We start from the raw sequence: 13461 nt of genomic DNA, 5'->3' as shown, positions 1-13461 counted from the left end.
TCCTCAGCTGAAGGACAGCACAGGTGTGGGGAGGGATGATGGGCTGCATAGGATGGCATGACCAAAAAAAAGTCATCAAATGAGGTTGTTGGGTAAACTGTGTCTCTAATAGGCATAATCTATTCTGTAACATTGACTGCAGTTACCACAGAACTGTGGTTTCTTTTGAAAAACACAAATAATTCCATAGTTTGTAGCAGAATGCAGTTTACTTACCAGGTTATGACAAAGCTCTTATATGTTTTTTTTTCCTCAGCAATGTTGTGGTTGAAACGAGGGCATTTAAATTTTCCATCATATTTAATTTAGAAAAATGAAGATGTTTACAGTTTTATTTTTTCCCATTCCATGCACTGAGATAGCACAGGAAATAAACTGTATGCAAGTGTTTGTATACATTGCACCAAAGTAAAATACACCGAGTCCAGCAGCCTGGTACCCAAGCACAGCTAGATGTGTCTCCACCCTCCTCAGCTTGCAGCAGTGACTTTGAACTACTCACAGACAGCAGCAGAACACCAGGCAATATCAGGTTTGTGCAGTCTGTGACTGTACGAGCTGCATTAGTGTGAATAATCAGGCCCAGGGTCTGAGTACTAAGGTATATAAATGACATTATTTATCTCGGCTGTTATGCATGCTGTAAATAAAGTTTTATCTTGCTGTTTTCAGGACGTCAACCTGGAGGAGCAGCTTGGGACTCCTGGGCTGTTTTCTCATGGGTTTTGAAAGGCAAATACTGTATCTTCAGGAGTTGTCTTCCTTATTTATAAGCCGTGCCTTCAGATCATGGAAGGGAGAGTCTGTTTCTATTGAAATGCACTCCTTGCTGGAGGAGGGCACATTGTAAGCTTCAAAGTGTGGGAAATTCCTCTAGTGTCACACTGCGGGCTTGAGCTGAGGGAAAGTGCTTGGAGACATTTTGTTTGATAGATAATGACTGGGACAAGCCAGTTATTTGAATTAACCGTTCTCTCACCTTCAAAGTTTAACCTCTGTTTCATTAATGAAGCAGTAAACCACAAGAGTAAAAATAACACACCAAATAACTCCTGGCTATTTTTATTTAGGTCCCTGGTAAGGTGGTGTTATTGTGCCTGGAAATAACCAGCTGGATAGAGCTGCTGCTTTCCAAGTTTCTGTGGGCATTTTTTCAGCTCCCACAGAAGTACTCGTTGGGAGACAATTTCAGCTCCCACAGATGTTCACACAGGAGACAAAATAAAGGGAGATTTCAGATTTTTCCTTCCAAGGCATGAACGTGCTGCTGTTTACTAAAAAGATGAACTCACTGTGAGTTTAATATGCTAGTTCCCTCTTTCAGGCTTTTGGTACTGCGTTGTGTTGTTCAGTACATTTCAGGGATTTCAGTACTGGGCTGCCTGTTTGACACCAAGCAGTGACTTTGGAAGTTACAAGTGCACTAAAAGCGGAAGAAACCTTACTCTGCCAGTCACTTGCAGGGGGAAATGGAGGGGAGGATGTGAGCATTTGAAACGCCGCGGCAGCTCACTCGCTGTTGGGTGAACTGGTAGCTCAGGGTGCGGTGAAATGTTAGCTTGGCTCAAGATACGTGAACAAAACAGGTAATAAATCACCACCATCCTTAGGAAAATGGCAAAAAGCCTTTCCCTTTGAGGGACGCATGCCGGAGCAGCACCAAGTTGCTGGTGAACGCTACGGATTGCACTCGATGGCGCAGGCTGCGCTCAAACAGAGGCATGGGCTTGGCCTGGCACCGGCACCGCTGCTTTTTGAGGCATCGGACGAGCGGCGAGCCGCCTCCCGGGGGATGCTCCCTGCCGAAAACCCAACAAAGCGGCCAACAGGTGCTGCGCGCTCACACGTGCGGGGCCGAGGAGCTCCCAACTTCTCCCGCAGCGCCTCAGCCAGCTCCGGGGGGGGACACAAAGAGCCGGCCGGGGGCGGCACAAAGCGTGCCGCGGGGACAAAGCGGGGCCGCCCCACCTGCGGCCGGGCCCGAGAGGGGACCCGAAGGGCCGGGAAGGGCCGGGAAGGGGGGCGTTCATTAACCCCTTCCCCACCGGGCGGCTCCGGAAACGGCCGCCCCGGCCCTGCGCTGCCTCCCGTGCCCGGGCGGGGAAGGGGTGGCGCCGGGTGGGGGCGACGCGGGGCGGGGGGGCCGCGGGAGCCGCTCCCTCCTCGCCCAGCCCGGCCCGGCGGCGGCGGCAGGAGGAGGAGGAGGGCGCAGAGCGCAGACATGGCGGCCAACATGTACCGAGTGGGAGGTAGGTGGGGAGCGGGCAGCGCCCGCACGGCGCCCGGGCCGGCTCGGAGCGGGGGGCGGCCACCATCTTGTGTGTGTGTCCCCCACCCCCCCCCGAGCCAGGAGCCTCGGCCCCGAGCCGGGCGCCCAGGCCCGGGCAGGGGGAGGCGGCCGGGGCCGGCGGGGAGGGAAGGAGGGAGGGAGGCAGCGAGGGGCCGGGCAGCGCCGCCCTCCGCGGGGGCGCCGCCACCTTCCTGCCCCCCACCCGCACCCCCGGGCCCGGCCAGGGGGAGCCCCGGGAGAAGGGGTCGGGACCCCCGGCCCCGCCGCTGCGGCCTGGCCGGGCCCGTCCTGGCCGCGCTGCCCCGCGGGGAGCCGCCTGCAGCGGGCACAGCCCGGCCGGGCCTCCCCGCGGCTCCCCGGGGCCGAATCAAGCCGCACCCGGGCGGCCGTGGAGGCGGGGGGGGGGCTGTCAGCTCGGCCGGCCTGTGCCCGCTGGGGGACGGGTGGGAGCCGCGTGTGGGTGTGGAAGAACCGCGGTCAGTTTGCAGCCCTGCAACCTGCTGAAACTGACCCGGGTAACTTTCCCCAGGCGCCGGGTGCAGGGGACGTGGCTCCGCGCCAGGTGCTGGGGTTCAGGTGCACCGCGCGAGTTGGCTCCTGCTGCTCCTGCTGCTGCTCTGCAGGGCGAGGGGATGGGTGGGGGGAGGAGGCAGCCCGGCAGGGGATGGGGGCTGTGAGCCCGAGGCGCCTCCAGCATCTGCTCCCAGCCATGCTGGGGGTATACGCGTCGCCCATCTGCGCACCCCGTCATTAGGGTGCTTAGGTTGTAATCCCATCAGCCTTTACTCATCAAAGTAATCCTTATCGGAGTGGTGCTGTCGAAATCTTGGTAGGGTTTGCTTCTTAGGTCATCAAGTCCCAATTTCTTCATTTAATCTTAATAACCAGTTACAAAGCATATCCAGAGATCTTACTCTTCCTTTGGTGCTAATTGAGCTACCCGAGGCTCCGTTCCACCACAATGTAGCATCAAAGCATTGCATCTTATACCTTCTTATGGTCCTGTGCCATTTTTTTTTTAAATAAAATTCGCAAGATGCATGGTACAAAAGTCAAGTATTGAGCGGAGAGGAGTATGGTTGGCGTTTAATGGTTACTTTTTCATTTGACAAAAACAAGTTTTGAGGAAAACTATTGAAGGAAATGTGTTGCGTGTCAATTTTTTGTTTGTATGTTAAATGGCAGTAGCTTTCAGGATGTGAGCGAATTTCCATAAAGTCTATGAAAATATTTCTATTCTAATGATCCTGTAAGAGATCTTGGCACAGAAGAACCCCACTACCCTCATGACTTGAGGATCTGTTACTGCTTAATATAGTTTGCGTGTTACTGAGCAGAGATGGCAACAAAGCAAGTATCACGAAATGTACATTACTTATTTGGACATCTGTACTACCACAACATATAATAATAAAGGTGTGGTAGCATGTGTCATGGAAGTATTATTTCCATAATCTAGAAACTCACCAAAGCGCTCCGTTCTTAAATTTCCTGTGGTTACAGAATGGTTGAGGATGGAAGGGACCCGTGGAGGTCATCTGGAGGTCACTCTAACTTTAGGAAAAAAAAACACAAACTTTGCGCTAAAGCATATATGCATTTTAGTTACATGATTTTTGAAATAATACAGCATCTTTCATTTTTTTCATTGCAGATTATGTTTATTTTGAAAATTCCTCCAGCAATCCATATCTCATTAGGCGAATTGAAGAGCTTAACAAGGTATGCAAGTATCTAAGGTTCCTGCTTAGCCTCTGATGGAATTGTTGCGCTTTTCCAAGACTGACAATCATTTGCCTGCCATCAGATTTCTGTTGGTAGAATGTTTTTTTACTTCCTTGAGATTTCTTATGTATTTGTTTATGTTTTGCTTGCTGAAATACTGCTGTGTGATACATTGTAATTCTGCCCTGTTATCTAAGGAAACACCCAGTTTATTATTCCTGGTGAACAGGAGTACCTTGCTGTAAAAAAATAAAAAATAAATAAAAATCCCAAGGCAATCCTGTGGATGATTGAGGAAGTTAGCAAATTCAGTTTTTTATATGGTGATGATACTGAATCTATCTGGAGTGACAGTGATTGTGTAACGTGTCTCCTCCTGGACATATGCACAAAGAGCAAGTGGGTGTCCGTGAGACTTTTCAGTGATCCGATAACAATACACAGCTTCTGTGGATGTTTATTGCATTGCTTATTGGTAGTCTGAATGAAGGACAGCTTTCTGAATAGAAATTGAGACTGTATTCTATCTTTACCCGAAGTGCATTGTAATATAGCATGTGTGGAGCCTTCTCCGTGTACTGTTTTGGGGAAAACACAAATATTTCTCAGTTTTCTTACTACCAAGACGTTTTAAAAAGAAAAAAGTGCTTTTCTTTGTTTGACTGTTCAGTTGAGCAGTATTTTATCTTACTGGTAAATTGTGTCAAAAGTTAATGACAGAAATGTTTATCATGATGTCATAAATGATACTTTTTTTGTGTGTGTGGTTAGAAAATAAGTTATAAATATCTGAACTGTAAAAATTCATTAATGGGACACAACACTGTGTCGTGCCGGACACGAACCGTGTTGCTTGCTAGTGCTGTCCAACACTACATCAACTCTGTACATGGTAAATCATTTTGGATTTAGTAGAAACGATACTTTTTTATATACAGTAGTTGAAGTGATTCCAATTATGTTCTGAATGTAACATTTATTGTCTTTAATCTGCATTGTTATAACTTAATCTTGCTTGTGGGTGGTAGAGCAGTCATATATTGACTTCTTGGGGGGAGAGGTTTCTAAGATACAACCCAGTTATCTTACTTGTGAATTGCGTGCGTTTCCTGTGTTAAAGGTATTGAGAAAATATACAATGAAATGATTTGGTTGTCACTTTATTGGAGATAAGATGCTTTCTTTTTTGATAAGAAAATTAAAACATGACACTTCTTGGTGCCACATCTTGAGTTTAACAACTTGAGGTAATTAACTTTTTATGATTTATAACAAGAAAGGTAGTGCAATTCTTTAAATATTAGTAGACTCTCTACAATATCATGGTAGAATGTGATCACTGCTATGAGTCATGAAAACAACTGCAAACTAAATTGCTATTTTACTTTGTAAGTTAGTGAATTTTCAATAAACCATGTTCTATTAAACGTGGTTCTGGAAAGAAATGTTGGAGTGCGTTGAAATCTGTGTCAGTCTAAAATTGGGTTGCAAAAAAGTCTTTACAAGGCTCTGGTATTTCTTGAGGATTCTTACATTAACAGGATACTGGCATTACATCTCCCAGTAACTGATCAATATATAAAATCTTACGAGTAAATAACTATATAATCATTGCTGTAATTTGATGTGAAATTGATTGGCCCGTGTCAGGATGCTCATACTTACTTGAGTAATTTTGATTTCAGTCTGGCTGTTCGCGTAGGAACTACTAATAAGAGGAAAAATTACAAGTAGAGGATGTGTAATTTATATTACTCAGCTGAGCAGGGATGCGTTCTGACTCAATTTATCCTTTTATTGTAGACTGCTAATGGAAACGTGGAAGCAAAAGTGGTGTGTTTTTACAGGAGAAGAGATATTTCCAACAGCCTCATAATGCTTGCAGATAAACATGCTAGTAAGTAGACTGTATGGGGCATCTTTTCTTTCTATCACAGCCTGTTCAGTTTTTCTCAATTACTTCAAATTGCATTTCTTTGGCAAGAGGAATATTTATTTATATTAGGCATTAATTAATAACCAGTTAGATGCTAAGGATTATCTGATACTGGCCCTGCTCCTAACAGATGCTTCTGGGACTTCTAAACTGTGTTAAAATGATTGAAAATCTGCATTTGAATACTTCTCTTTCTTTCCTTTTTTTTTTTTTTTAATTTAAATTTTTTTTTTTGGAAGAAATATAGCCATATACTCTCGGTTAATATCAGAAGTAAGTCTTGGCTGTAAGTCAATTTAAGCTTCAGAGCGTTCATAAGAGCTTGATTTGACTCAGGATAGTAATAAACAATTGTATAAAAGATATGTTGTAAAGACTGAAGTGTATCCCAAGAGACTGAAAGTCAGTGCACATTGTAAAATAGCCGTTAGCATTTAAAGTAACTATTATTCAGTAAAATATCATCTTGTTTTTTCAGAAGAGCAATAAAGGGGTGGTAACGGGGAAAAAAGTCCCATTTTTGTTATGTACTTAACTGCCTGTTATGTACTTTTGTACTGTTTGGTCAACAATTGAAATGCTATGCTTTTCTGTAATAATAGAACCAAAAACTCTGAAGGCAAAAACAGAATCAGTGAGAAAATAAATATTTACAAAGTGTTGAAACCTTGTTTGTAAGTAACTGCAAACTTTGTAAATAACTGAAGTGTTAAAATGTTAACATCCACTAAATTTACCATGCATATTGTAAATAACAGTTTGTTTATAAAATACTTTAAATAAGTATTACAGGGTTTATAAGTCTCTGTGGTTTGCAATTTACCAGGATGTGTGTCTTTAAAATCATTATCTAGTGTCATGTTTTGTGTACAGATAAATTATGGTATGATAGGACTCTTAAGAAAATACCTTACAACATTTTTAAGGTCAAATTCTGATAATGTTACTAATGTGAGTATCTGTGGTGAAGAGAAACAGCCAGTTTTTACCTTTTAATCTATTCTTTTGTTGGTCTTAAAGAATTGGGGGTGATTTGAGTATATGGCGTGAAGAAGTACAAGTTTGGTTTTTAAAGCAAGGAGAAATAACATGTACAGAATGTGATCATTTCTTTTAGAATGCCATCGTCTAAACATAGCGCAGTATTACAGTAGAAGATATATCTTGTTTATGTTCTAAGGAGATGGTTTTTTTGTTTGTTTGTTTGTTTGTTTTTTTCATCTAGTTGCATATACTTTTGAATTTTTGATGACCTGTTTATGGTACTGTGCCCCCAGATTCATCGTGGTCTTTTGAGTTCTTCTCAAACACCTTTAATTTTTGTTGTTGTTGTCTTCTGTCTTTAAAAAAGGAGTGTCATTTCTGTGGGTATCATTCAATCTGAAAAAGTGAAAAAGATTTTTCTAATTCTCCTGTGAGCTTTAGATTGGTGTTTTGTCAGCACTTCAGTAGAAAGGACTTGTTGATGGTCTGTTGCACTTTGCAGTATTCTAGCACTTCAGTGTCAGTAGAAACACCATGGAGTCCTCTGTGTTTTCTGAATTGAGATTCTCTTGCTGTTTTCTTGTGAGAAAATAAAGAAGTAATTTCTAACTGGTTCAATAAGCCTGTTGAGAATGACTCCATGTTTTGCACATCATAATTCTTCTAACCATTGTTCGTATTGATTAATTTTCTCAGTACATAATGTTTTCTTTCTGACCAATCTGGAATCTGCACAGCTAAGTTGTCTCACAAGATGTGTATTCCAATTATAGGGGATAGCATATAGGGTAAGATTGCTGGACTGGGTCTTTGTACAGCTCAATACAGCAGATGTAGCTAAATGACACATCAATTCAAATGTTTTGGTTCTGGAATACCACCGTGTTCTGTTTAAAAATATAATGTACTTAAACAAAATATTTGGATATTTATGATTTGAATGTTTGTATAACTAAACATGTTGATACTTTTCTACCTGGTTTGTTACAAAATAAAGGCTGAAAGATGGGAATTTCATACGGAATTGAAGCTCTAGTTCAGTCACTGGTTATTCCAGCGTGCGTGGAGTCTGAAGAATAATGACTGCTTGAACTTTTCTAATGACACTTCCTATTACTAGAGATTATTACTTCTTTCTGAGTAAGGAAACAATCCTGACTAATGCACTTTCCAAGATTTTTGGCAGGTGGGGATTGGCTGTTATGGATGATCCCACAGTTTGTGAAGGTTTTGTTGTGTGATGCAGATACGGGTCCCATTTAATGAGGAAAAAAAATAGCTGCATAAGAAAATACTTAGGAACTTCAGATTTTTTCAGTAACTCGAGTTTCAAAATGATTTTAAAGAATGTTTGGGAAAAATGGAGTGAAGAAGGTCTATGACGCTATCACAGGGAGTTGTTTTACTTTTTTTTTTTTTTTTCAGATACCTTTGAAAAAAGTTCAGGACGTGTATATATACATATACAAGGAAAAATGGGGAAAAATCAAGTTTACCTGACACTTGGGTTCAGAGGAATTCCAAATCATCTGACACTAATATATGAGGAAATTGCGTTTCTTATATATTTTTTTTTAACCTGGTGTTTCTGGTGGAACTTAATTAAGGTAGCATTTTTATTTGTCTGCCAGCATCGTGCATGATGTCAGTCTAGATCTGTGAAGAGTTTTATTAGCCAACTTTAATCACTGAAATCCAGAGGGGAGTTGATTGTTTTATGAGCCCTTGAAGACATTACGTTTTCCACCTTTGATTTCTGTTACTATAAAACAGCGTATGGTAGGGCCAACTTGAATGCATAGGCAGAATACTGTCCAAGGTGAGCTTCTTGATCCTCCTAGGCAGAGTAGCTGAGCTCTCTTGAAGCGTAACGCCCAGCAGCTTTGTGGTCATAACTGCTGCCATAGGGTCACTGTCAGGGGGTTGTTCGTGTCTTTGTGCAGCAGAGTAAGGCTTGCTTTATGGGGAGAAGGGATGAATAGAAGAGAGCACGCAAGTGCTATTGCAACAGATGACCAAAGTATGTAAGCAAATGAACTTTGAGAGATGGAACAAAAACATACAGCTCATTAAAATGGGAGAAACAAACCTAAATGGGTAGCATAGAGATGTTCTCTTAGGAAAGAGTGGCAATTTGTTTCAAATTTCCAAATGTAGTGTGATCTGTAAGATTTAGTTGATTCTTCAAGTAAAGGAGTGTTGTTACAAACATTTTAGAGCAAGGTTTTAATAGCTGTAGAGTGAACTGTGCTAGCTGCATACTAGCACTAGTGTTGGGTTGCTAAATAGTCCAAATCTCCTTTTTTCCCATTTTATGGCATCATGTGCTCTTTGTTGAGACTGCTTGCTGTTTTTACATATCAAAGTTGCACTGTATTGTAGGAGTTCTAGCAACCAGCTCTTAGACAACCGTGTTTCATGTCTCATTGCTATAAAACATTTTCAGTCCTCTTCAACAATTCAAGAAATTTAGCTTAGATTCATCTTCCAGTATGTTTCTCAAGAGTAAATAAAACTGAAACAGGAATAAGGCAATCTATATACTCAGTCTACATGTGAAAAAGTATGTCTGAGCACCCTGGAGGGTCTGTAAAGGACTTCTAAGTAAAATGCATAAGGTGCTTTGTTGTTCTCTTCAGTGTTGTTCTCTTTTCTAAGTCATGTGTTTGACTGTAATTTAAAACACTAACAATACAGTATTACTGGATTATTTTTGTCCAGTCAGGTGGTATCAGCCAAAAAGTTGTGTGGTGTTTCCTGTTGTTATCCTAATCCTTTTTCAATATGGTATTTTTTGTACATCAAACCAAAAAGCTGTTAGTCAGGATACAACATTTACTTACTCAAAGTCCCTTTTCTGAAAAATCACTTTATGATGAGAGTCTTCTCTTGTTCTCTTAATTCAAGTTGTATAATGTCTTAGAATATAAAGCATCTTTTTACTGGAGGTCTTATATGAAACCTTAAAATCTGCTGTTTCTGGTCCTGTTGGCTCCCTTGAACACCTATTTTATCCACAGTCTGTTTAGTCAGAGGCATATTTTGGCAAACGAATGCCGGAGATGAATGTTAAATATTGCATTGCAAATGATCCGCGTTATCCACCTTTATCTTAAATGTTGAAGTAATTAATACTTTCTTTTTAATACTTGTTATTGTATCCTCTGTACAACTTCCAGGGAATAATTTAAAACAGTTTATTTGCTTTACTGATAATGTTAGGGGAGGATGACACCCATTCTGTAGGGCAGGATGTGTGTAGGGATGGAGTGTGCTTAGCTGCTTACTCTTTCAAGGGAATTAAGTCTGGAAGAGCTGCCAGTTTAGCTTGAAGGGAAAGAAGATGACAGTATTGCATTGGTCTTGATACGAATAAAACAAACAAATCCATTTCTGTCTTACGGTCACATGGGTGCAAAAATAAATCCATAGAGCTCAGGAGTTCAGTTGGGTGGTTGTTTTTACCGAAATGTGTAACTGGTTCTTTGGAGTTTCGTATTCAGTTGGATTTGTGGTAGGGTTGCAGTTTGTGTTTTAATTAGCGTAAGTGGGGAGCCTCCCTCTTGCTTGCTGGTAGGAACACAAGTCCTGGTGATGAAACGTACCATTTTCCTGAGAGTTAGATAGGAGGGAAAGGAGCTAAGGATTGGGATGGCAAAGCTGGGGATGAGGGATAAGAGAGTCTTGGAGCATGTATAAAGGAGAAGGCTTGGCTGCTAGATATGCCTGAGGAGTGGGTGTGCAGACTTGTGTAACTGGTTCAGTGAGACACTGCCTGCCTAATTTCAAGGCTTCTGTAAATATAAACAAGTGCTTGTTTGCAGGTTAGTTGTTTATTCCCTTCCCTCCCCCTTGAATAGCAAAAAATTAAGAGAAAATGATTTTTGACCTGGAATTTCTGCCCCCTTTTCTTTCTTTTGAAAGACTTGTCCTCTGTTTGTGAGCAAGCCATCGGAAGACTTGTGTTTGCTTTGTAGGTGGGGTGGAGAACAGAGGCAAAACAAATATGGTAAGCTAGGAAAGCTTAGGAGAACGAGCTCAGGTGGGTCTCTTGCTTGAGACTGGAATTTTACATGTTATATTTAGTTTACATGTCTCTGTTAGTTGACTATAAATAAGCACTAGCAAATTCAGGTGCATTACGTTGCTCCTGGGTATCCTCAGTTCTGTGTTGTGGTAAGACACACCTTAGGAGGGCCATTTAAGAATGATAACAACAACAAGTTCTTTAACCAGTGGCAGAGTAGCTTTTATGCTAAGGGATTTTTGTATTAGTGTAACTATCACTTTCACTGAAAATGAGCTTGGGGATTTCTTTTTTTTGTAGGGAAGACATGATGTTTTTCATCTCCAGAAACAAGGGAACCTGACTTTTTCCTTTATTTACCCAAGAGAATTACTTCAGTTGTAATTTATTTGGTGGATTGGGGGTGGAGGGGAAATCAGACCTTGCTGAAATAGAGCAAGCCTTGTCCAAATTCACATGCTTGTCGCCAAGGAGAAATGTGTCCCAAGGCTCCCAATTATCCTTTTCAAGGGTGCTTTGGGTAGTCTCATAAATTATGTGTTTTGTTCACTGCATTTTGTACAGGAACTGCATACTTGTGATTTTTTTTTTCCTCCCCCAGTGTTGAAAGCAATAAGGAAGCAGTAATGAGGAGCTTTTTGCTTCTGACAATCAGTCTTCCTTTTGTGAATGACATTTTACAATTAGTAGTTAACTGTAGCGTATATTGTCTCATTAACCAGTTTACTGTCAGCTCTAAGTATCTTGTGGAATTACTAGCTTCTGTAGTCAGTTTCTTTGGTGCAGAATGTCTTACTAGATTGTGAATGTTAATGATCTTCCCTTAATGGAGTGAATGGGTTTCCAGCAAAGTTCATAGTTGCAGGAGATGGTAGCTCTGGCAGACTTGCATACATACATTTTATTCACCTGAGTATATAGGATCTGCATTTGCGTATGTAGGGCTTTGCACATATTGTTGCTTGTCTACTGTATGCAGTTTGTGTAACTGCGTCTTGTTTTTTGCATCTACTAGCAAACCAGCTAGAAGCTGCTAGCCTCATCTGTTAATCTCTTAAGAATAGATTTATAGTTTTGGGCAGCCATACCTAGATTATTTTTTTATAGATCCAAATCTGATTTTCTAAACACAATTTAAAAGGCTTGAACACATTGCTACCAATCTCTCAGAATGTAAAAACAAACTGAGAAGAAAGTCTGGATTCATTTAATGAGTTTGCTGTGGAGAGTGGAAAGCTGCAAATTACCAATTTACATTTATGCTGAAAGCTGTTTAATTTCAAAAGTTTAATGAATCTGTGAAATCCAACTTCTGTTTTTATTCCTTATTAATTGAAATCATTTATTCTATGCGTTTTCTCAGGAGGGAGTGACTCACTGGAATACAAAAGAAGGCGTCACTTTTTTGAGCTCTACCCACAAAATAAATTCTTTGCATTTGAGTTTTAGGAAGGAGACAGCATTCATAGGAAACTGTCTAGGCACTGTGCATTCTCTGTTTCCCAGTGCTCTTAAGGATCTGTTCCCATTTGGTCAGGCTTAAATATGTTCATCGTTATTGCCGTGCTTACTGTTTTGTGTTTGCTTTGATTTGTGGAAAACATGTAATCGTCATTTCTCAGATACTTTTTCTTGCCCCTTAGCGTCTGTTAATTGTGCAGACCAATGTGTGATCCTACAGTTTTTTCTAGAGACCTGCAAAATACTGATATTGATCATAATTGTTTGTCTCACAAAGATAAATACGATGTTTTGCAACTCCTAGGTTTCCGTGATCTTGTGTGTTCCTACATTGTGGTGTTTTTTCCTCTCTTGGCTCATAATTTTAAGTGAATATTCCCAAGGCATAAATTTTAGTCATAAAAAAAACTGCTAGGTTATTTGTATCTTTAAAGCTCCAATTAGAGATGCATTTTATGGCTTCAAAGACTTCTCTGATAGTTTGCTTGAATCAGTAGTTTGTTGCTTACAAATGTGAGTGATGCAAACTCACTAGTAATACAGAACGCCGTTTTTCCCACCTTACAATGGCAGTTAAGTGTATGAATCATGGATGAGATCTGATGGTTTAAAGGCTTACCAACAGTAATTCTTGCATATGCCTGTATTGTGCAGTGAAATGAAGTCTGTGAAGGTTGTCCTTGATAGTACTTGTGCACGCCTGAAAATTCACATAGGATGATGGAGACAGAGCTTATTAGCTTGGGCAAGGCACTGTGTGAGAATGGACGTAGTGCTTCCTACCCAAGCTGACTCATGCACTATTGAGTACGTGTGGTGCGAGGTATTACAGAAAAGGTAGAAGTAGCAAATAAGATTCATATAGAAACTACTTCTGTGGTTTGTCTGTAATCTTGTATTTTTGTTAAATGTAGGCTGCACAAATGACAGGGTACAGACTCAAGGTTACCATACATGTTGAGTTTGATGTGCCGTAGGCCACATGGAATAGCAGAGTGGGTGTTTGGAATGGCAGTGTAGAGATGTGATTTGCCTTTT

At 41.2% G+C, this 13461-nt stretch overlaps 1 protein-coding gene across 10 annotated transcripts in view; it reads left to right on the top strand.

Moving 5' to 3' along the window:
* Positions 1–13461, top strand: part of MTA3 (metastasis associated 1 family member 3) — a 156519-nt gene that overhangs the window by 15707 nt on the left and 127351 nt on the right. For 4 of the 10 annotated variants that reach the window (XM_027454131.3, XM_027454124.3, XM_072035753.1 and 1 more), the window contains exons 1-3: positions 1631–1829; positions 3945–4012; positions 5819–5912. In XM_027454131.3, coding sequence (XP_027309932.1) covers positions 1646–1829; positions 3945–4012; positions 5819–5912 — 346 coding nt within the window. In that variant the 5' untranslated portion in view covers positions 1631–1645. The other 6 variants (XM_027454127.3, XM_072035754.1, XM_027454132.3 and 3 more) reach the window with 5 other exon arrangements.

This window comes from Anas platyrhynchos, chromosome 3 (assembly GCF_047663525.1).
Source record: "Anas platyrhynchos isolate ZD024472 breed Pekin duck chromosome 3, IASCAAS_PekinDuck_T2T, whole genome shotgun sequence".
Lineage (NCBI taxonomy): Eukaryota > Metazoa > Chordata > Aves > Anseriformes > Anatidae > Anas > Anas platyrhynchos.
Note: the sequence above shows the minus strand (reverse complement) of the source record. Positions and strands in the feature narration are given on the sequence as shown.